General features: G+C 36.4%; 1 protein-coding gene across 3 annotated transcripts in view; it reads left to right on the top strand.

Annotated features, from left to right (window-relative positions):
* LOC310903394 (BEN domain-containing protein 5) overlaps positions 1-22,430 on the top strand; it is a 932,737-nt gene that overhangs the window by 183,454 nt on the left and 726,853 nt on the right. Inside the window, exon 6 of one of the 3 annotated variants that reach the window (XM_083846600.1) lies at positions 10,610-10,663. The exons of the other annotated variants lie outside the window; for them this stretch is intronic. Within the exon in view, the coding sequence (XP_083702726.1) occupies positions 10,610-10,663 (54 nt within the window). The remainder of the gene's footprint in view (positions 1-10,609; positions 10,664-22,430) is intronic. 3 annotated transcript variants of the gene reach the window in all.

Raw genomic sequence — 22,430 nt, 5'->3', positions numbered from 1 at the left:
CAGTTTTCTCTTTGGCTTAGGAAAATCTTTGCATGCACAAAATGTTGCCTATGTGAGAACATATTATTTCACATGGGCTGAAGAAATTGAACTGAACATAGTTTACTTCCAGGGACTCTCAGCCAACCAGAGTGAAACAGTCCTTCTAAACTTCCATCATCTCCTCTTTCTTCCAGTGCTCCTTCCATCCTGCAGACTGTCATGTCAACAAAGCTTCTGGGGTAAAGTGAGAAGTTCCCCTTATTGGAACAACTTGTTCCCTTGTTGCATTGCCAGGCTGTTCTGGACAGCCATTTTCCATCCTCATCTTTGCAGCCGGATAAGGACTGCTGCCTAGCCCCATTCAGCAGGTCACTGAGCTCAGCACTGAGGCTCTACAGTGGTACTGCTGGCTTTCTAAGTGACAGATGGAAAGCCATAAGTTTTGTCACTAAGTGTTGCCTGAGCCAGTAACAGTTGTATGTGCAGTTCAGGGTGTTGGTGTGTTCAAAGTTTTATTTGTGTGTTTTTGTTGTGTTTGTGTGATATTGTAAAAAAGAGAAGGAAAAAAAAAAGGATCTCTTCAGTCATTGAAGAGAGCTCCCTTTAAAAATTGCATAGAGAAAAAAGAAACCCATTTACATTTTATTTTTTGTCGACAGAAAATTTCAACTTAAGCATTTCTGTTTATTATTATTATTATTTATTTTTTATTTACAAAGTTTTGGCCAACTATGGCTTTTATCTGTGCAAGCGGTAACTCTAAGAGTATTTTAGACATTTTTTTAGAGGTATCAACTGCAGTGAAACTGTCTATCTAAATAAAAGGCAAATTGCTCATGGTATACAAGCTGAGAATTTGATCACTTTCAACATTCTCTAAAGTAATTACATTAGTCTTCTGTTCCACTAGTGTGTTTTTCAGCATGTAGAAATCTTTTGCTTTGAAAAGTTTTTTTAGGATGGTTAAACTACATATTCTGATTATGCATATTTATGCTGCCATTTACTTAGACCTTAGTCTCATAGTAGCAAAACACTAGAACAATGCTAAAGGTTTAACTTAATGTGAGATATGAGAATATTTGCTTAGAATTTGTGGGGTGGTTTATTAGGAAAAAACAGCCACCATATTTAACTAATTATTGGATTTTTTAGCATTATAGTAGTCAATAATTAACAATTTTACAACTGACTTAATAAACAAATAACAATTAAACTTCCACATATGGCTTACTTTGTAAAGTTACCCTGCCATGCATAACTAACAGGTTTGCTACCACATGCTAAGGATAATACTGTTACAAGTTTAATGAAGCTGGTGGTTTGTCTGTTGCAAGAATAACATAAAATTTTTATTAAATATCAAATACAGTACAGATTATCCTATAGATTATCCTGTATTTCCTTCTACTAGGCTAAGAGAAGAAAGACACCTTGCATTGAGATTTGTTGAGAATTTTAGTTTCAGTGAGCAATTTTATCTTATAGTTTAAAGTGGAAGATTAACTGAATTTGGAGGGGAGTCACCATACATTGCATTGGCATCTTAGTGCTACGACTAAATACTTGTCTCCTTACGAGCAATATACTCTGATAATAATGATACACCACCCTTATCTTCTGCAGGTTTCATGTCAGTCAAGTATCATTCAGCCTGGACGCTCAAAAGGTCTAGGTAGCAACCTGAGTTTTCATGGTCATAAACTGTCTTACAAGCTCCAGGCTTGTATGGCTGAAATGGCACTAAAGGCAGGGCTGTTTGTATCCAAATACAACCTAGTGGAGTCAGCTGAGCACAGTGTTTTCTGCTTACATGGGTGCTGTTATGATGGCAGGGTTCTGTAGAAGTGGCTGATGAAGGAGCAGAAGTTTCACTCACCGCAGCCATCGTAGGTGAAGGATAAATGCTACACAAGTTTCTCAAGAGCTAATGTAACCCAAGGACTGTCTAGAAAAGATGTGTAATAAGGCTTGTCTAGAAAAGACATGTAATAAGGCTGAACACAAGGTTCTGTGAACCGGCAGCCCTTGGTAGCTTTTGGATAAAATGGTTTGCTTTCCAAAATTGCAGCTGTGTGGAATTTGGAGATGCTATGATTGCAAGCCAGAGAAAGCAAAGGAGAGGGAGCCCAGGAGCCAGCTGTGATGCTTCAGTCATGTCTGAGTGAAACTGCATTTGTGTGCATGTCATGGTAGTAACATACAGTGCTGCTGCCCAAAGATTAAGGAATTTTTCTGACTTCATTCACTCTTTAATTATAACTAAAATCAGAAGATCACGCAGATACTTGCAAAGACTTTAATACATTTGAAATGCAGTTTGATGGATATTTCCTTAATAAGCTGATGATAATCACTTTCTTATCTGATGTCAGTGTTTTTACATTTTTTTACATTTTTTTACTGTTCTTAAAATAAGTTGAATTATTTTGAAAAGAGAGCCTTTTCATGAGGAGATTTTCAACACAAATTGTCTATATTGTTTCATGTGCAAACTTCAGCTTTACCTTTCCAACTTCCCTGTAACGTTTTATGCCTTATGACATTTGTGTCAGATTTATTTTTGTTTCTCAGTGCAGGGTATATTCTTGTACAATTCAAACTGTATGTCATCCTTCTACTGCTAAAAAGAACTGGACAGAGGTTAGGATGCTATCTTTTTCAGACTAATTGTTCCAACATAATCATTATACATAGGCTATATTTGCTTATTGAATACAAAACCTATTTTGAGGAGTTGGATGAGATAACCTCCTGAGGTTCCTTGTAACCTGAATTATTCTAATTCTATGAAAACAAAAGTCAAAGGCATGTGTTTCATTGCCTAAAATTCTGTTTCTGAAAAGTCAGAGGTCATTTTGATTTAAGGTAACAGAGCAGCAGAAATGGGAAAAATAAGGTTTTCCAAGAGGAAGCTGTAACTCTACTGTGGACACAACTAAACACATGCTTAAAATTCCTATCCTCCAGCCTCTAGGACCTCCATCCTGCAGAAAATACCTGTTTTTTTCAAGATCATGTAGTCCACAGAAGGCATACTTGTTTTTCTCAAATGCAGTCTTATCTTGTTTTAAAAAAAGATTGAAGAGGAAGACTATAATTTAAAAATAAAAGGCCCCACAGTTGCAGGTTGTGGAGAGCTCATACTGTATAAATTTTTTAGAACACAAATATTTCAGTGGCTGAGTTGATGGATGAACTTGGCAGCCTGTCCTCAAACGATCTGGGATTTTTAGAAAAACAAAAAACAACACCCTTAATGCCAGGCTCTAAACTGTGTTTAATAAAAAATAGAGCTGTGTGCAATGTGCTTATTTTGTGTTTTTTTTTTTTTTTTTTTATCCCCCTTATGAGGCCCATTGCTGCATTCAGCCATTAGCCTCTACCTCATTCTGTCAATATGTAGGATAGGAGAGCCAATAAGTTGCCTTGGCAGCCTTTAGGAAGATGCATACTAAGGAGAGAAAAACAGCTACAACTTCCATGACTGTCTTAACTCTTTTTCATCTGGGTTGGTTGATCATGTTTATTCTCCCATTTAGTTGAGAGAGCCTTTTGATATACCTCTGGTGGGCTAGAAGTGCAGGTCATGTGCCAATTCTGTATACAGAGAATATATACAGAGAAATGGGAATCTATCTCCACATCTAAATCATTTCCCAATAACATAAGTTACTGTTTTCTGTACACAAGATTCTACAGGACTGACTACATACAAATTATTAAACCTCTATCTAAAACTGTATAATGCAATTTAGAATAAAATTATAACTATTGAACTTCACAGTTTCTTCTCCTGCATTTTCTATTGCCTTTAAGGTTGGGAGCTAGAAGAAAAAAGTGCACGAAGCAGCGCTTTAGTAAATACGCAGAAAATTTAAAGCCAGGAGACTGGTCTTTGATTGTGTATCCAGCTGTGCAGTAGTTTACTGACTTGGTTTCATCCTTTCTTAAATTGGTCTGTGTCACAGGCAGTTTCAATATAAAAATACACACAGCTGGCAATAAACCCACATGCTTCCTTCACTGCACCAGTTATAATATGTAAGATCTTTTGCAGTCAATCAACTAATGTTAAGTTACGTAGCTTTATTTATTGGTGAGTACTACAAACCAGTGCTCCATGTCATAACTCAAAAATAATTAGAAAAATAGTTTGGCAGGGGCTAGAGTAAGAAGAAAGCAATTTTATTTCTATACAGCTTAGGGTTCATGCTCAGTTAATTACAGAATCATGAAATCACAGAAAAATTGAGGTTGGAAGGGACCTCAGGAGATCTGTAGTCCAATCTCCTTCTCAAAGCAGAGCCAGCTGTGAAATCAGACCAAGTTGCTCAAGGCTTTAGTGAGTCAGATCTTAAAAACCTCCACGGATGGAGATAGCACAACCTCTCTGTGCAGCCTGCTCTACTGCTTCAGTGTCCTCATGGGGAAAACGTTTCTCCTCCTATCCAGTGAGATCTTCTCTAATTTCAATTTATGCCAGTTGTCAGTCATCCTCCCGGCACGCACCACTCTGAAGAGCCTGCTCTGTCTTCTGCATAACCTCTTTGTAGGTACAGGGGGCTGCTGGTAGGTCCACATGAAGCTCTCTCTTCTCCAGGCTGAACGAGCCCTGCTCCCCCAGCCTCTCAGAGCAAGTGCTTCAGCTGATCAATGTCTTTCTTATTGTTGGGCCCCAAACCATCCTCAGTAGCTCAGTATCTAGAGGGCTGGGTAGAGAGGGCTAGTTGCTTCCCTAGGTCTCCTGGTCATGCTCTTGTTCATGTAGCCAAGGATGCTGTTGTCCTTCTCTGCTGTCAGGGCACATGGCTAGCTCACGTGCAGCTTGCTCTCTCTCAACTAGTCCCAGCTTGTGTCATTGCCAGGGACTGCAGAACATTGCATTTCTACTTGATGAGTTTCATAAGGCTCCTGTCTGCCCAGAACACCAGCCTGAATGGCAGTCCTGCCCTTAAATATGTTGACTGGTCTCTTGAGTCTGGTTCCATCAATCTGTAAAATATTGCTATACATTTCTAATGTAGCCATATCTGCTATATTTATTATGGTACAAATGAAGTAAATAGCATTTGGACTCAGTGTTTTAACATAAATTTATATTTATATTGTAGTTGTAAAGATATGATACAGGAAGCTTAATAAAACAACTAAATCATATCAACATTTGAAATAAAATAAATGTATGGGTTAAATATCTATTGTATTTGGGTTAAATCTTAATTCTTACATCATGCTGCTGACATTCAATTACAATAGGACCCTCAGTGCTAGACATGTTGTTGAAAAAAGGATCATAGGTTAGTATCTGTTTCCTGAGTATGTTACTAAGTCAGTACAGAGGCTGTAAAATGCATGATGATGTCCATTTTACAAATGGGTATGAAAACTCTGAAAAATAATGGTTTGGTTCAATGTCCCATGGGACTGGAAAGAGAAGCCAAATCGCAAGTCTCATTCCACTGTCCAGGCATTAGATTAATCTTCTTTCTGGCAGGTATTTAATTCAGAATAGATTTAGATCAGAACTTTTGTTTGAACACAGTGGCCATTTAATCATGCCAAAATGTTTCCACTGTTCCTGCTTTTTCTTTCATTATATTGTGTGCAAAAGAAATTATAATCAGCAAAGCACTAGAACTATCACCTGGCTATCCTGAATCATAATGAAGTACTGTGTGGCATTTTACTGTGCCAATTCCTGATTTGTGGTTAAATTTGATATGCAGCATACTGAATTCACGTTATTGTGTAAATATTCTCATTATAAGCTATAATTTGCTTTTGATCTGAGAAGGTCATAAACATGCCATCAGTTATTTCATAGTAGTATATAACAATTCATTGTTTTTTGCTTCACTTCAAATGAGAGGTATCTGCAGTAACTGTGTGGTAATAGCTGGCAAATGTTGACTTTTATCAATGGCTTGTGTTCGCTTCATGCCTTCAGCTCCTACATATTACAGCAGTGATTGCTGTTTCTATTTTATTCTGTGGTGGTTTAGTATTATGCTGGATATACTACTTTGCATAATGTTATCAAATTCCTACTATTAGTCCTTGGAAAATATTCGTCTCAGATTCCAAGCTACTCTGAAATAATGGCAAGTTTAAATCTAATTTGCAGTCAATCAAGATCTATAAATGATTGTCAACCATCAATTTCATGTTTCTTTAATTCTGCTCTGAAAAACAAACATTTACATTTTATCTGGTTCTTTTCCTGTCCGAAACTCTGTTTTTCACTCTTTTTTTTTTTTTTTTTTTGTTTTGCTGTTCCTTCTGGCCCTGTCACAATCTCTCCATGAAAACAGAGTAATGAATGTAGCACAGAAGCTTTTATGAGAAGGCGCTTCAGCATCTCATGAGACTAAGAGGAGGAATTTGTACTCATACTAAGCCAGAAAGGGAACGAAGTAACAAGTGGCTCCTTTCTCATACAAAATCATGTTGATAGGGAAGGTACCAAGGCAGCAAGAACAGAAAATAGTGTTATTTTAGTTCCAATGGATGCAAATTAGAGCTAAGTACTGGTTGATATTGCCCCAAATCGAAATGAGTGCTTTATAATAAAGAAATACAGAACAGGGTGACTTGTTAAATACACAAGATATTTGGAGGCATGGCATAAGTGTTCAGAAGTCCTTTGTTTGGACTACATAGTTCAGTTTAATTAGTCACCAACATTGCATGTCTGTGCTGAAACCCATGCAATTAAGCAAAAATTAGCCACCAGCTACTACTGTTTAAACCTACCTATAAGTCAGGATTTCACAATACTGCAAGTAGCACGGGAAGTAGTTGTACTGTGCAAAGAGAAGAAGCCCATACAGTGAATTCCTAACAGAGAGCAGGGAAAATGACAACACTTCCCACCAGCAAGCTGCAATGAGAATCTGAAGCCCAGTGCCATGCGTGCACATTCTCTGGATTATGAAAGTGCACTAAACGATACCTCTGAGTTGAACTTCTAAATGAGGTTGTGCAACTTGTTGACTCATGGCTTTTTTTTTAAGTGCCTCTTTGAGCTTTAAGGTTTTAATCTTTGAGCTTTTAGCTCAGAACCTTTTCATTTTGGTGTTGTTGCTAGTCCTTTATTGGGGCAATTTGCAGGAACAAGTGCAGTACTCGCTGTACTTAAGGCATTTTCTGAAAACCATCACATAATACAGTCTTTATTATTTGCATTATGAGAGCATTAACATCTAAATCATGGATGAGGAACAACCACACTGATGTCTGAAGCTGGTGTCTCAAATCCACTTGAGCAGTCATGTTAGCTGAATGCACTGGTTCTTTTTTACAAATTTACTACTGAGAAGCATTGTTACAAGCCCCTTGAAATGTATAGTGAAGTGATGAGCAGGCTTTTGGTGTTATTTGAACTTTTCATACCTGGCATTAATTGACTGATCCACTTTATTTATTGATTTATTGATTGATTGATTTTCACCATTACAAACAGCATGAGCAACACTTAAATTATAAACATGAGCAACACTCACTTTCTTTTTCTTTATGGAGAGTCTGTTGAAAAACAGTTTTTGTGTCTTTAGACAGATACTTCTATGCAAGTTTCTCCTGCAGTGTCAGAATATTGATGGGATCTTCAGGGATGTGCTGTGTATTTAGCCCTGCTGACACTGAATTTATTCCAGCCAAAGGTGTTTTAAAATGACAACTAAATATGCTTCTAGAAAAATACATCACTAATAGTTTCTCTATTATTTACATAAATATTCAGGATTCCCTTCACTGGGATCTTCACCTTTTTCACAATAGGAGAGTAGATGTATTTACCACCTAAATTACAGCTGAGATTCCTAGACTGCATTTGCTATGTGTTGTTCTAATAATATTGGAGATTAAGCAAAGAAAGCCCAAATTTTTCTGGCAAACTTCTCTTGGCATCAGTTTGTCTGGAAAATCTTCATGGGGCTCATAAAAATCTATTTATTCCCACTGTTGTCTCACATGGTAGAATAACCCACATAACATCCTCAGGCATTCCTTATGTATCTGGATAAGAAAGTCTTGTAGTTCCTTGTGGACGTTTTTCATTATTTCTACCTTGACATATAGATCAGATAACAACATTCACTTTTTTTCCCCTGACTTTTATTGAGAAAAGGACACAAATTAACTCCCTTATTTACATTTATATTTAATTGGTGAGAGATCTCTTCTCTTTTCTGAAGACCAGGGAACAGATTTGTATCCAGATAAATAGTTTACCACTGTCTGCTTTTGAAGACCCATTAATTAAAATGTGAATATATGTCTTTCTGGATCTGTTTAAATATGCCTTAAATGTCTTGATATGAATTTTTGCTTTTAGACCAACAGCATACAAAAATGATGAAAATAGACATTTGTAAGGCAATTTTTGTAGTAGAGGAAATTATTTTTTATAATTAACAAAGAATGTAGAAACCATCAATTTTTAAAACTTTTGTCTGTGAATGCTTCTTAGTAATTGCATAATACTGTAGAGAAGTCCATTACTAAAATGCATTGTCATTGTTTTTGCTGTTTCTTGTTAGTGATGGGTCTGTACATAGCCATCCTTTATATACCAAACTAATTCTAAAACAAGTATTTGCTTTTGCTGAAAAGACATGACACAGAAGGCTGAGGTAGAGGATCATGTCAAAATATCTGAAAGTCAGCAGGAAATTCCTTTCTAGGTAGAAGGCCTACACAAAGTTCAACATTTCAATAGTGCCTTATTTAATTCAGGATACAAGTGGGGATTAAATACTGCCTAGAACTACATGTAAAGCTTGCAGAATCCAAGAGGAGGGTGAAACAGAAAAAGAGGTTTTGTATAATTGTAAAATTGAAGCTGGGACTAAGTTCCCTAGCATTCAGAATAGAAGGAGGTGGTAAAATTTGTTAAAGGAAGATGTCTTTCTTTATGCTTAAACACGCTGGTTAATATTCTAGCCTGACTGAAGTCAGGAACAAGCTGCCACCGATATCAGTGGCACTGAGATTTCACACTTTAGCTGAGGGAAGCAGTAGATCTTCTTTATTTCCATCTTTCTTTAGAACTCTGACTCCAAGGAGCTATTTGCTTTGCATTTGACTTTGCCCATGGGAGATTTGCTTTCCACTTCAGTAGGTGTACATCAGTCCCTTCCTGCCACTGCCTAGCATCAAGAAAGGAGGTTTCTCCTGTGTGTGTGTGGAGGTGCATCCGAGGAATCATAATTTTTCTTTCCATGCTTTGTGATTACATCAAGAGGAGGTGTTTATAAATGTGCTATTTTTATTTGGGGTTTTGCTAAGGATGTGGTGTTCTGAATCAATATGTCTATTTTAACATTAGTCACTGAGTCACTGTACTACAGATAGTACTGCTAAGTGACTAGAGACAGAGCCCAGCAGAGACAACAACTGCTGGGAGTCCATGGTGGTCAGTATTTATGCTCACGAGCCACAGGGAAAAAAAAACAAAAAACAAAAAAAAACACTCTTTTGGTTTTGATCAATTTTTTTCACATTAAAAATATATATATATATTTTTTAACTTTATTCACGGATGATATTTAAACTTTCCATTCCCCTCCCCTCCCCTCCCCTCCCCTCCTCTCCCCTCCCCTCCCCTCTCCTCTTCTCTCCTCTCCTCCCTACTTTTTCTATTTCACAATGGCTTTTTTTTTTTTTTTAATTCCTCATTTAACATTTTGTTTGTGCATGATATTGCATTTCTGTTTAGGAAATGCCAACAGTCAGTATTCCACAGCTGCAAAGTTACTACTGTCTTGAGGCTGGTACAGAAACAGATACAGAGCTATAGTCTGTTTAAATGGAGATTAAAATTTTATGTAGCAATTAATGGTTAACTGGGGGTAAATGATCCAAAATTACCCAGCAGGGTCTTTGTTGAACAGAAGCACTGCTTAATGTCCCTTGTTTACTAACAGTCTGATGATGAAGAAGACATTTCTTCTTGTATACTGTCAGGTCCACTTAGAAGCTAGGATGTGCTACTTTGGTGCAGTAGGACAAAGATCAGGGATACTGTAACTTGCCCTGGACACAGATTTACACTCCTTGATACACCATTTAATGTTTTGGGATCTATGACCACCCAGTGAATACAGTTGACTGTTGGAAAGTGCTTAATCTTCCAGCTTAACAGAGACCTAATGAAACTATGATAGTTGTAATGCAATGCAGCCTTCACAAAGTCATCTCCCTACTCCTCGGCACTACATGCAATGTGTGAAGGCCCAGGCATTTCTTTGCCAGTTTGATCACACAGGAAAATTATCTTCCTGTCCAAAAATGTATGTTCACCCACATTCTGTACATCAAAAGCAATGAAGGTACTGGTTTAAAGCTGACAGCTTAGGGATGGGCTCCTGTTTTTTGGAAAAAAAACTCTTTTGCCCCTTCCTCCATGCTTTTGTGTCACACTGCGAAGGTGTGACAGAATATACCTCCTGGAGGTGAAAAGAAGAAGGGAAGGGGGACACGAAGATCTGTCCCATCTCTTTTGAGCAACCTTATTTGTTTTGTGAAGTTCACTTAAATAGGCAATAACTACACTTGTGACTTTAGGTTACTTATTTATTTACTATGCTACAATTCAGTGACCTTTTTCTTTTTTTTCAACCAGATTCCCCACATAGTCTATGGCACTGAGTATTGGTCCTGTAAATACTGTGAAAAAGTAAGTATTGACAGAAAGCAGTCCAGAGAACCTAGGTCAAATGCTTACAGATGGTGATGGTGATGACCTGGTTGTCAGCCTTGAGACAGTGTATGAAATAGTATAGTGTATGAAATAGTAAAATTTCCCCCCCCAATTTCTACTGCAATCCTCCTAAATCATCCACTAAAATAAGACTTCAAGCAAACAAAAGTAACAGTTAAATCATCTGCTATGCATTAAGTGTACAAATACTGGAAATTAAAATCCTTCTTGCCGCATGCATCCCAAAAGGTTTAAAGATTGTTTTGTATGGAAGAGTAGGAAGGAAAATGTCTGTCAATGCATGCTATATATGTTACCCGTGAAAAATATTTCATAGACTTGAAGAATAGAAGGGAAAAGAATCCTGGGGAGTGATACAAAGTGCTGTTTGGTTTTCAATACACATAGATCAATTTAAAAATTAAAAGAGGGAAATATCCGATAAGTACTTTATTAGATAATAATTACCAAAAATTTATGCAAAATTACATTCATAATGTACACAAGTATCCCCAAAAAACTGGCAAAAAAATACAAATAGCCACTGATGCAAAATTCAAGCGTAGGCAGATTACATTTCAAAGCGACAAGCCATTTTGCATTTGCTGGCAGGAGCTGGCATCTGTTTTTAGATGTAACATCCTCAGTGTAGCTGAAGAGCCTCTCAGAAATAACGTTGCTGGGAAGAGCTCCAAGTGAAGACAAAGCCAGGTTTGCAAGATGTGAAAGTGAGCTTGCATTAGACTTCCACCACTCAGCAAGACCTACTGTGTGTGTAGTGAGCTCAGTGAGGTACAGAACTAGTTCATATTTGGCAGAAACGGGAGTCACTTGAGCTTGAGGTTGTCATGATCTTTTCCAAATAGCTCATTACATTTGCAGCTTCCAGGTGGGCTGTATGATACTCTTTGGTCTTTATTGCTGCTTTTTGGATGACTGGGATTTTCCCCTGATGTTCCTCAGCTTGACTGTGTGTGACAGTTCTGGCATTGTCTTGGCGAAATCGAGATCTGGCAGAGAAATGCCAAAGCTAAGGAATCAGATCTCATGTTACATGGTGTCTTTACTGACACCACACTGTTAAACTACTCAGAAAGACAAGATAACACTTTCTTTTTCTTGGCCTTGTTGCCTTGATCCAGTACTTGCACGCTGAAGTGGGACTGTCAGAGCCCTGACAGCTGGCATGATGACACACATAGAAACATCTACAGAGCTTAGTTTTCAAGCTAATTCTTTAAAGGGGTTGAGGATGTGAATGACAGTGTTTGCCAGGCTCTACTGTACCTGAGTCAGCACCAGCTGTTTCCAGCCAGAAAACTATCCATGATTGTTTGTTCTTCACCAGGCTTTTCAACATGCAATAGGTGGTCTTCCACCTTGTGACTATGCCCTGGGAGAGCATAGTTTGGAAACAAAATCGTTAGTGTATTTATAGTTTCCGAGTGTTCAAGTGGTAATAAACCTGTCTTCAGTCCTTGAGAGAGATTTCAGTAAGAAGACTCAAAGGAATGATCTTGTTAGGAATGATATGTCATTCATCTAAACGCAGAGGGATATGTAGATGGTATCTCTCTAATCACTTTGTAGTCATCAACAAGCTACAGTAACAGCATAGTATAAGGTCCTTTCTGACCACTGTGTAAAATCATCTCATATTTCTATTAATTAGGCATGTCCAGAAAGGCATGCTCCAACCATGTCTCAGCTGCTGAAGGCCAGGTCATGCACAGCACAGGACTTGAAATATTTAATAACTGAGTGAAAAGAGAGTCTGAGTGGTGACATTTGGATACCACAGACATGCTGGTATTTTCTGGTTTTAACATGACTACTGTTCATAGGTAACCTTGTCAATGTGCCTGGGGTTGCAGTATTTAGAAGCAGAAGAAGCTGGTGGAGTATTTACAGTGGGAAGGATGATACTGAAATTTTAACAAGCACATCACTGACCCAAAGTCCAGGCACTCTGTTATAGGTGTTCATGCTTTCTCAGACAGTGTAATTTTCCTTTGGGAGGGGAGCTATCTGATGGCACCTGTTGTATCTAACATCCATAGTCTTCATTCTTTTGCAGAGCTATCAAAGTAGTTGACGTTAAAGGCTGACTAGGCGGTGACCTTATCCTTTGCTTTGATACTTCTATGAGTTTGCACAAATGCAGTTTCAGCATACTTTTCTTTTGGCTGACATACAGCGACCAATATAACAACCCTTTGAGGAATGTTGACTTTCTTCTTCTTCCCCCCCCCCCCCCCCCCCCCCCATCTGTGTCTAGTTCACTGAGAAGTCCCCTTTTTTTCTCTTGGACTTTATCTAGCAGGATCCAAAGGGAGGCATCTCTTACACAAACAACATTTTTATCATTACAGTATTTAATAAAGACAGTGTACTTAAAAAGTGTTGATCATCCAAATGTTACGTGGCTGAGACTCCTACACTCCCAGACTTCAGTACCCAAACAGTAAAAAAAATAGTTCAGATTGACAAGCTTTACAGAAAAAAAAAAATTAGGTCAAGTGTTTTTCACATCCTTGTGAAGCACTTGTATCTGTTCTTATAAAAATAACTTGTTGAAAATAATATCTCATTTATATCCTATAGAATGTGATGAACGTAATTTGTTGGTTGCTGTGCAGTGGGACTCTACTTAAATAAATCCACTGTATCATGTATCCCAATTACTTTCACTATAAATGTGTTTCCAAAGAGCACTTTAAAAAAAAAAAAAGTCACTTAAAAGCATGCAACTGATCAATGCCTCTTTGATTCTAACTGTCAGATAGAGAGTTAGGTAGTTATTTTTATCTAAAAGTTTTCGATCTGCCCATACAACCTAGAAAAATTGATGTTTGTGATGAGGGAATTTCACCTTGGAAAATAAAAAGGAGTCTACAACAATACTGGAAACATTTGCTGAGCTGCAAGATATTTTTTTTTCCTGGCTATAGGCTGCCCATAAAGAAAGTATCTAATTGTACTAGACGCACTTTGGAAACTTTCCCAGAGGAATAATAGATAAGTTAACGGAGCACTTTTTAATTTTGCAAAGTGCACTCTTCCTTATAATTTACTTAATATAGAAATTTAATGTACTGCAGTTTACTGAACAAATTACATTTAAAGTATTTTAGAGTTAGCTTGAAAGCTTTGCTTTGGTAGCCAGTTGGACTTTATTATTTGATTATCCAGATAAGGACAAGCAGTAACAAAGTTCTCTGTCTTAAGTGGTTCCAGGGATTATCTCTCAACCATTACCACTGTTAAATGCGGAATTTAAATTCCCAGAATAAAATAAAGGAGTACAGTACAGTGCTTTCCTGCATCTGCTTTAGTTAATACTTAGTTTCCATTTGACCTGTTTGAGAGGACTTCTTATTTATTCTGTAACAGCTTTCATGAAAGAGCTATAATTTTATGTAATAAAAAATAAAGTTATAGGAAAATATTAGAATGCTGGAAATGGATATGACCGGAATCAAATGTCCTCTTTGCATGTGCTGCAGTACGGCTAACTAAGGCTCTTTTTCCATTTATTTGAGAACTTCCCCAAAAGCACAATTCTGAGTTAGAAATAACAACATATATAACTTGCTTTCATTAAACCTTGTTATAGACACGATTAATCATAAATGATTATTCAGTCATGCCTTGCTTAGGGCAATCATATAATTAAAACCACCAAAATACCAAACAACCACCATCACCAAAAAACATAACACATTTTTTTTTAAATTATGTTATGGTTTTGTTATCAGACAGAAGGTCAAATTAGTGTTTGTACTTGGAATGCCATAGACTATGGCACAAATTATCATAGGCTCTAAATTAGCATGTTAAAAAGTTTCACCTGTTACCTGAAGGAGCTCTGCATTTCTGTGTTAGACAGAATTGTGGGCAGAAATCCTCATTACAGAGGATTTTGCTGTCTTTTAGACAGCCTGGGATGGTCACACAGAGCACTTGGAATACACAGACTTACTTAAAGTTTATGAGAAGCCAATGCAGAGAGCAGAGTTTTGACGTATTCTTGCAAATCATCATGGCTGAAGCACTGTTGCATACTGCATTGTTTGAAATTTCCTGTGAATGGTTTCTCTACCAGGAGGAGTCATAGAAAAGACAGGGCATCAAAAGAAAGGGAGTATACCTGAACCTTTTGGTGTCTGCTGCTGTTGTCTTCTGCAAATGGGAGTTTGAAGTTGTACAGAGATGGCAGTGGCTGGGAAGAACCTCATGGGATGTGGGAGAGGATGGCAAGATGAAGAATGGATGAAGGAACTAGCATGACAGAAAACCTCAGTAGGTATTAATGAAACCAGGTTATCACATTAAGCATGTGATGTAAGAGATCACTGAAGTAGTTAAATTTTATTTTATTTTATTTTATTTTATTTTAAACACTCAGCACTGCGCAGGGCTGTTGTCTGCTGATAGGTTGTTGATATGCTTCAGAGCTTGAATAGTTTTTTGGTGTTAGACTTGATGGCTGGAGATGAAGAATTAAGTTTTCTTCATCTGGAATATAGCCTCAAGGTAACCTCAGAGAAATATTTTATGCTTCTGCTTCTTTGAAAAACATATGTATGCTGTTTGCTTTTAGCAAAAACATATAAATGGATAAATCAGTAAATGGCCTCATGAGATTAACATTCAATTAATGGATGATTTCTCTACACAAAGATTTTTATTATCATTATCATTACTGAGAATAATTAGTCATAGAAGTCTCTACTATCATCAAGTTGAAGAACATGACTGTATCTAATTAACGCTGATGTGTAGAATTGGATATTACATTTTGTCTAGGAGAGCAATGCAAAATCCCATGCTCTTGTGAAGTATGAGCTTCAGTGACATCATGTGGTCAGGACACACTTTGTTTTATCTGAAAGAAGGTATTTTCAACACCTAAAAATGAAGACATACTGCTTTCTGAAAACCATACGTATTAAATATGAGTATATAACCTAAAGCTATAGCATGCCATCTACAGACATTAAAGACTGTGCTAACGACATGGACCTCCTAGAAAAATTCTGGTGAGAAATTAGAGAGAAGCTGAAAAAAAATCAGTGTGGATGTATCTCATAAGGTGGTTCTTGAGTTCAGAGAAGAGCTAAAACTACTCTTTTAAATCAGGGAATGGACAGCTGGAGAAAAGTAGCAGCCTGTTTCCTTATAGGTCCTTGGAAATATAATTTTGTCATTTGACTACTGGATGACATTTCTGCCTGCACTTGTGGATTGAGTCAAAAACACGGTTTAGATATATCAAGTTGTTATTAATTGCAGACATAAAGAAGATATTAAAGGTAAAGATGATCATTAATTTCCTTGCAATGACTAAAGTTTTTATATTTCCAGAGGCCTACCCTTTCTTTAATGAAATACTTTCCATGCTTTGGCTCACTCAGAGTTTTCTGCCATCTCAATGAAGTTGTACTTCTTTCACAGGGAAAAAAATATCTTGATAATGTTGGCATAATGCATGTTAAGTTGTTGTAAAGGAGATGAGCTGAGAGGGTACATAAAATAGTTAAGATGGATCACTCTCCACAAATGAAACAAAACTTTTTATTTGTGGTCTAGAAAGGCTTAGGTCAGTGTTTTATTTTCTATTTTTTTTTTTTTCACCTTTAACAAGTTGTTGTAAGAGACAGTCTTCAGTTTGTTAGGCAATAACAAGTGAAAATAATGTGGAATAATCTCACAAATAAGGAAGTATGTAGATTTAGTGAGCAGATTGACATTTGTTTAACAGCTTATATTCCAAGCCATTATGCCCACTGAATTTAATTGCAAGGAAATTAATATACAACGTCTAAAGCAATAGCAAAAATAAATAAATAAACATATAATATTCTGTTAATGTTTCTTGCTTCTTTTCAACTTTTCTCTTCTGATGTGCATGTAGTTGATACAGACTCTCAATTGTTTTTGCAGAAAAATAGTAGAAGACATTTAATAAAAACAACTTTAATAGTTTTCTGAAGATAATAACATGTATATCCAGGGAAGGTTGCTTTCTGCCTTTAATTTTTACATTAACATTTTATTTTATATTTAATGAATGTAGTGTTGGGACTAGCAATTTGAGTGAATTTTATTTCATTTTTCTGTGTAGGATGTTACTGCTGCTGAGTGTTAGCGAGTGCATCACTAATATACATTTAGAAGTTTTTAGAAATTGAATTTTTAAACATTTTGTCTCTTTTCTAAATAATAACTGTTGTCATCAGCTATTTTTCTCCCATATTTTTCTCACAGATCTCCAGGGAAAAATTAATATTTTTAACTTATGTGTACCAAGACAGAAAGGTCTGAAAGACAGACTTAGATGTCTAGAAATACCACTCATCTCATGAGTATTTGGTATTAAAATCTACATGAAAATGATGGTGGGAAGGGTGAGCAGATTTGAAAGCTCACAACCCAGTAAATTCTAAAAATCTGCTCTTTCTTTGTTTAGATGGAAATTTCAGAGACTTGATAGCACATCAACTGTGAGATAAGCTGGAGGTGTGAAACAGCACAGTCTATCTATTTCTTTCTTTTTTTTTTTTTTTTTTAACTCCTCCTTATTTTATTCAGGTGCATTTGCAGTCAGAAGCCTCTTATCAAATGTGTGCTTATAGTTGAAAATGACACACCTGCCCAGTATCTATGGTAACAAAGGCTCTCTTCAATCTCAGACTTCTTGGTGCTCTTTTCAGCCTTTTTATACCCTGAAAGAAAATATAATAACAAGTATTTTTAAGAGTTAGTTTTAATTTCTGTTGCTATTTCGTTGTAAATTTTCTGTAGAAATCTGAGCATTTTACCACTATAAGCTTTTCTCCACTGATTAGAATAGATTGGCCTTTTGTAATGATGCAGGGTTTTTGTTTTTGTACTTGCAAATATAATTGAAAAATGCAATTTAGAAATGGTAAAATAAACATTCTATTTTTGGAAAAGAACTCCAGTTAAATGAGAGTTACCTATGATACCTATTACTGCAACAAAATCTTCCTGGTTCTATAGATTGACATAAAAAACTGCATATCTATGTGGTTGCTTCTAATCAAAATTATAAATAATCTATTGTGCTTTTTATTGTTATGGAGAACTGATCTTGTCTTCCAAAAATATACTAAGGTTTTCCCTCCTGTTGAAATTGATTAAAAGGAAGGGTTTAGTTTCTCACAATATCACTTAGCTTGGATGACTGCACTGAATCAACACATCTTGGAAAATACTCAGTTTAATAACTATCTCTTTATTTATAAACCCTGAAAATTAAAAGAAAAAAGAATCCCAAACATAAGGCCCGTTTTTCCTCTTAAAACCTCTCTCACTCTTTTCAGTGTTGTAAGTACAGTCAGTATTAGCTAAAGAAAAGGGCTTCAGTACCATCTGTTTTGCCTGGTTCTGAGATTCTTTCAGCAAAATCAGAAGACAGCCTGGGCATATTTTGAGTTTAAGTGGTATTGTGTGTACGTTCTTTTAAATCAAGGTGAAGAGACAAGTTCCCCTGTGGAGTTCAAGAATCACTTAGCAAACCAGATCCTTGTCAGAAAACATAACAATATTCTTTCTTTATAGTGCACTCTATTCAAGGCTGCCTTTCATAAGACTACCCATGACATAAGGCTGCTATTCTTCAGTTCCACCTGTACTCCTATTTCTCATTTGACAAGCACCTTCCAACAAGTGCAAAATCCTTCACTTCTAAGAACTGTCTTTTTATTAAAATGTGATATATTCCTTGTCTGTGTCCTACCTATGAAACCTCATAGACCTAATCTATTTCACAAAGGACCATAGGTCATATTCGTCCCCAGAATAACCATGTAAATCTCAATGAGTTCACTGAAGTTACTGTATATTTATACTCATGTGGCAGAGCAGTGATCTGTTCCATTCATTGAATAATTCTTTAACCACTGTATCATTTTATTAGCGTGGTTAAGAATGTGATGATTTATTATTTTGTTTCATTGAAGCTCATCAATTCTGGATACCCAATACACAGTACACAGAATCAGAGAATTGTAGGGGTCGGAAGGAACCTCGAGAGATCATCAGGTCCAACCCCCCCCTGCCAAAGCAGATCTAGGATGCCAAAGCTTAAACTAGGATATATCTAATGTTTTAGGCACAGAACAGTTTCTTAAACAAAATTACTGAAATGCAAATTTTAATCTAAGCCTGTGAAGTTTTGCAGATGAAGGTGAACAATTTGCATGCGTCTGTGAAGAGAAAACCAGCAGATGGATTCAAAGAGTAATAAGGTCAAAGTAGCTGACTGGAAGAAGGAACTTTGCAGGAACATCTTAAAGAGCTATGAACAGCCATGATCTATGATCAGAAAAGACCTGAATAAGGGTGTTGTGACATTAGAAATACAAAACAATGGATGAGACGATTCACAGCTTCAAATGACCTCTAGCTCAGTGGCTGGACACCCAGATGAGGTAGAAAGAAAATTTGGAAGCTGTTCTGTTTGACAGTAGGGCAATGGGGATATCCAATGGAGATTTTCCTGAGATTTCCTGAGATTTAAGACCAAGATTTAATAGACTTATTTTCTTAAGTAAAGAAAAAATACTTTGAAAACAATAAACTTTGAAACCTTTTGTTCTGCTATTTGTTTGGGAAATCATTTATTTGAACATATCTGTTGCACATATTTCATGCCTTATATTTCCTCTCTATTAGCTAAATCTAAGCATTTCCCATTTTTGCTAGTTTTTCAAGTGTTCATATGGTTTTTAAGTGTATGCATCAGCTATGCAGAAAAGTGTTAGGGCAGGGCTTGGCTTCCATGGAGTTGGGTGTGCTTACAAACCATTCAGCTGGACCTCCTGGAGGGAATCCAGAGCTGAGAGGCAAAAATGGGACTTCATAATATTAAGGCAGCAGCATCAGCACCAGAAGTGATACTGCCTCTCTGGTGAGCAATTTAGCTAATACAGTGTCTGTTGGAGGCAGAATAGGTAAGACAGGAGAGCACAGGGACTCTGTGGATACTCTACTGGGTATTTTGCTTGCCACCTATGAGAAAACCTCTCTGTTCATCTATCCAGACTCTTCTTCAGATGTGAACAACACTGCTTACAACTTGATGCTTAACTTCAGGAATCTTCTGAATGGTCGACCTTCAAATGAAGGTTGACCTTCAGAACTGAAAGGCAGAGGCAGTTTGTGCATATAGCTGTATATGAACATGCATATATTCATATATAGAAAAGTGTATATTGAGTATTTATATATTTTTATAAGTATATTTAGACACTGCACTTTATTACTCTCATTTAGTGTCTACTTCTGTATTATGGAGTCTATGGAGGGTAGTGACAGCAGGGAACAGAGGTCAAAAATATTAACAGGATTGTTTAATATTATAAAAGAATTATATTTTTCAAGGTTATTCTAATATCCTAGTCAATAGCAATATCATCACTGTGTCTTCATGTAATCAGATTAAGCTTAATAAAATATAATGCTGAATACTCAAAATTAAAATGAAGATGAAATAGGAGAAGAAGATTGTGATAAATAAAGTTGTCATTGTCTTCATTTTATCAAATAATTTCTACTGAACAATGGTAAGGCTCCACATTGGCTCCGTGGCCTTGTGCACAGAGGTCATCCAGAGATAACACATCCTTTCCCATCACCATTTCAATTATCAGGTTGTTTTCAAGTTTTTACAGAGCTGACACGAGCTTTAAAAGCCATGGGGCTTACTGCTTGGAGGAAGGCAAATTCCTCCACTGAAAAAAAGAAACAAAACATAAAGACCTACTCAGTTTTACCCAGTTCTGAAGTATGGGTGTAAATACTCTTTCTTTCTTGAAAAAGATGCTTGAGAGAAGCTCCTTCTTTCACTTTTCACAGCCAAAGGAGAGAGCAATGCACATAGAAATTCGTAAAGGAGATAAAAATGACTGGGGAAGAAGCTGAAGGCTGGGAGAACAAAGGAATGATAGTTTTAAGGGGAAGAGAATGTGATTGCTCAAGAAATAATTAGACTTGTTACTTAATAAATAGTGTTTCTTCTATTTATTATGCAGTTAGAGCTTGTTTGGTGTCTGCGAGGAAATAATTGATTTGACTTTTAACAGACATTTAATGAGTTATAGAATAGCTTAGAAATCTTCTTCACACTGTGAATGGAATTGTTTTCAGAGCCGATTTGTGAAATTTGTGAAGACAGACCCAGAGTTCAAAACCAAAAGTGAACTCCTACATGGAAGGTTTATTTGGATCATTCTTCATGCTCAGCCTACTTGTAGAAATTGGATTAAACCTTTAAAACTAATTTTTAGTTCCTAAGCTTAAGGGTGTTTGAGACTGAGATGCTGTTGTGAGGTTCCCTTTGAAATTTGTTTTACAAGTTGTTTCATGGTGATTGACAATATCATATCTGGTGCATAAAAGGAAACAAAGGCAGGCTAACTGCATTTTGCTGCATAGTAAACTTCTGATGGATGTACTGAGAATCACTAATTTTGGCTTAATTTTATTTCAGATCATTAATAGCACATAGAGATTTATTTATTTGTTTGTTTGTTGTATGGAGATTACAACATGCAGGAGTTATAACTTTTGCTGCATAGTAAACTTCTGATGGATGTACTGAGAATCACTAATTTTGGCTTAATTTTATTTCAGATCATTAATAGCACATAGAGATTTATTTATTTACTTGTTCGTTGTATGGAGATTACAACATGCAGGAGTTATCACTTTTGCTGCATTCCTACTCTACCTTTATCCTTGTTACTTTAAAAGGAGGTGTAAAATATCTCCTTTGCAGACTCAAGTGCTTAAAACTTACTAAGGAAAATGTGACTGTGATCAGTTACCAGGCTGTGGGTAAATGCTGTTTCATTTAAAATTGGAAAGAAATCATCCCTTCTTCTTTACTCCAAATATAAGGGATAAACTGGATATATGGTCTTTAGAGTCCAGGTGGGTATTGTCACTCAGTTGATTAAGGCTGATTTGTAACTAATTTTGGGAAGGAAATATAACAACTGAGATTGCTTTTGCAGCTTTTGATAAGAACCTCTGTGGTGAACAGAGAAATGAAAAAAAAATCATTCTACCATTATCCAGTATTAATATGTTGTGCATGATTTGGTAGATGCTATGCATCTCTGTAAGTATATATTTTTAACCATGAGAACAGATTTTTTTCTAATAAAAGGAAATTCCTTTCTAATAAAAGACTAATAAAATATAAGACTGACTATGGTTTATTTTTATAATGGAAGCCAAGCATAATGAAAGTGAGGGATACAGAGAGCTGAAGAGACTGACTGAAGGAACCAGTGTATTCAGCACATATAAAACAACTACAAATACCAAAAATGTCATGGTTACTCACTTAATATGGTTTATTACTTTTACTGCTGTAACATTCAAGGAGCTGAAGACTACTGCTAAGACTCATGCAGAGTATTTGCATAGGCTGGGGACAACCAACATCTTTGGTCTTCAGTGACCAAAGGCATAGGGGCATCCAGTGACTGGGAACAAATCCAGAAAGTATTGGCAGCAGTGGGGCATATTCAGCATTTGGATCAATTAACTTAGTAGCATCATGGACTTCATCATTTGAAGCCTTTAATCAATATGATAACTTTTGTAAACATACACTATCTAACAGAAGTCTCAGGTTTGATGAGAGTTATGGGGTGATGATATGTACTCTGTGGAAGGCTAGATAATCATTTTTTATGAGAAACAA

The sequence above is a fragment of the Anser anser genome (genome assembly GCF_964211835.1).
Source record: "Anser anser genome assembly, chromosome: 8".
NCBI classification, from domain to species: Eukaryota; Metazoa; Chordata; class Aves; order Anseriformes; family Anatidae; genus Anser; species Anser anser.
The sequence above is the reverse complement of the archived record's forward strand: the minus strand, read 5'-3'. Positions and strand labels throughout refer to the sequence as shown.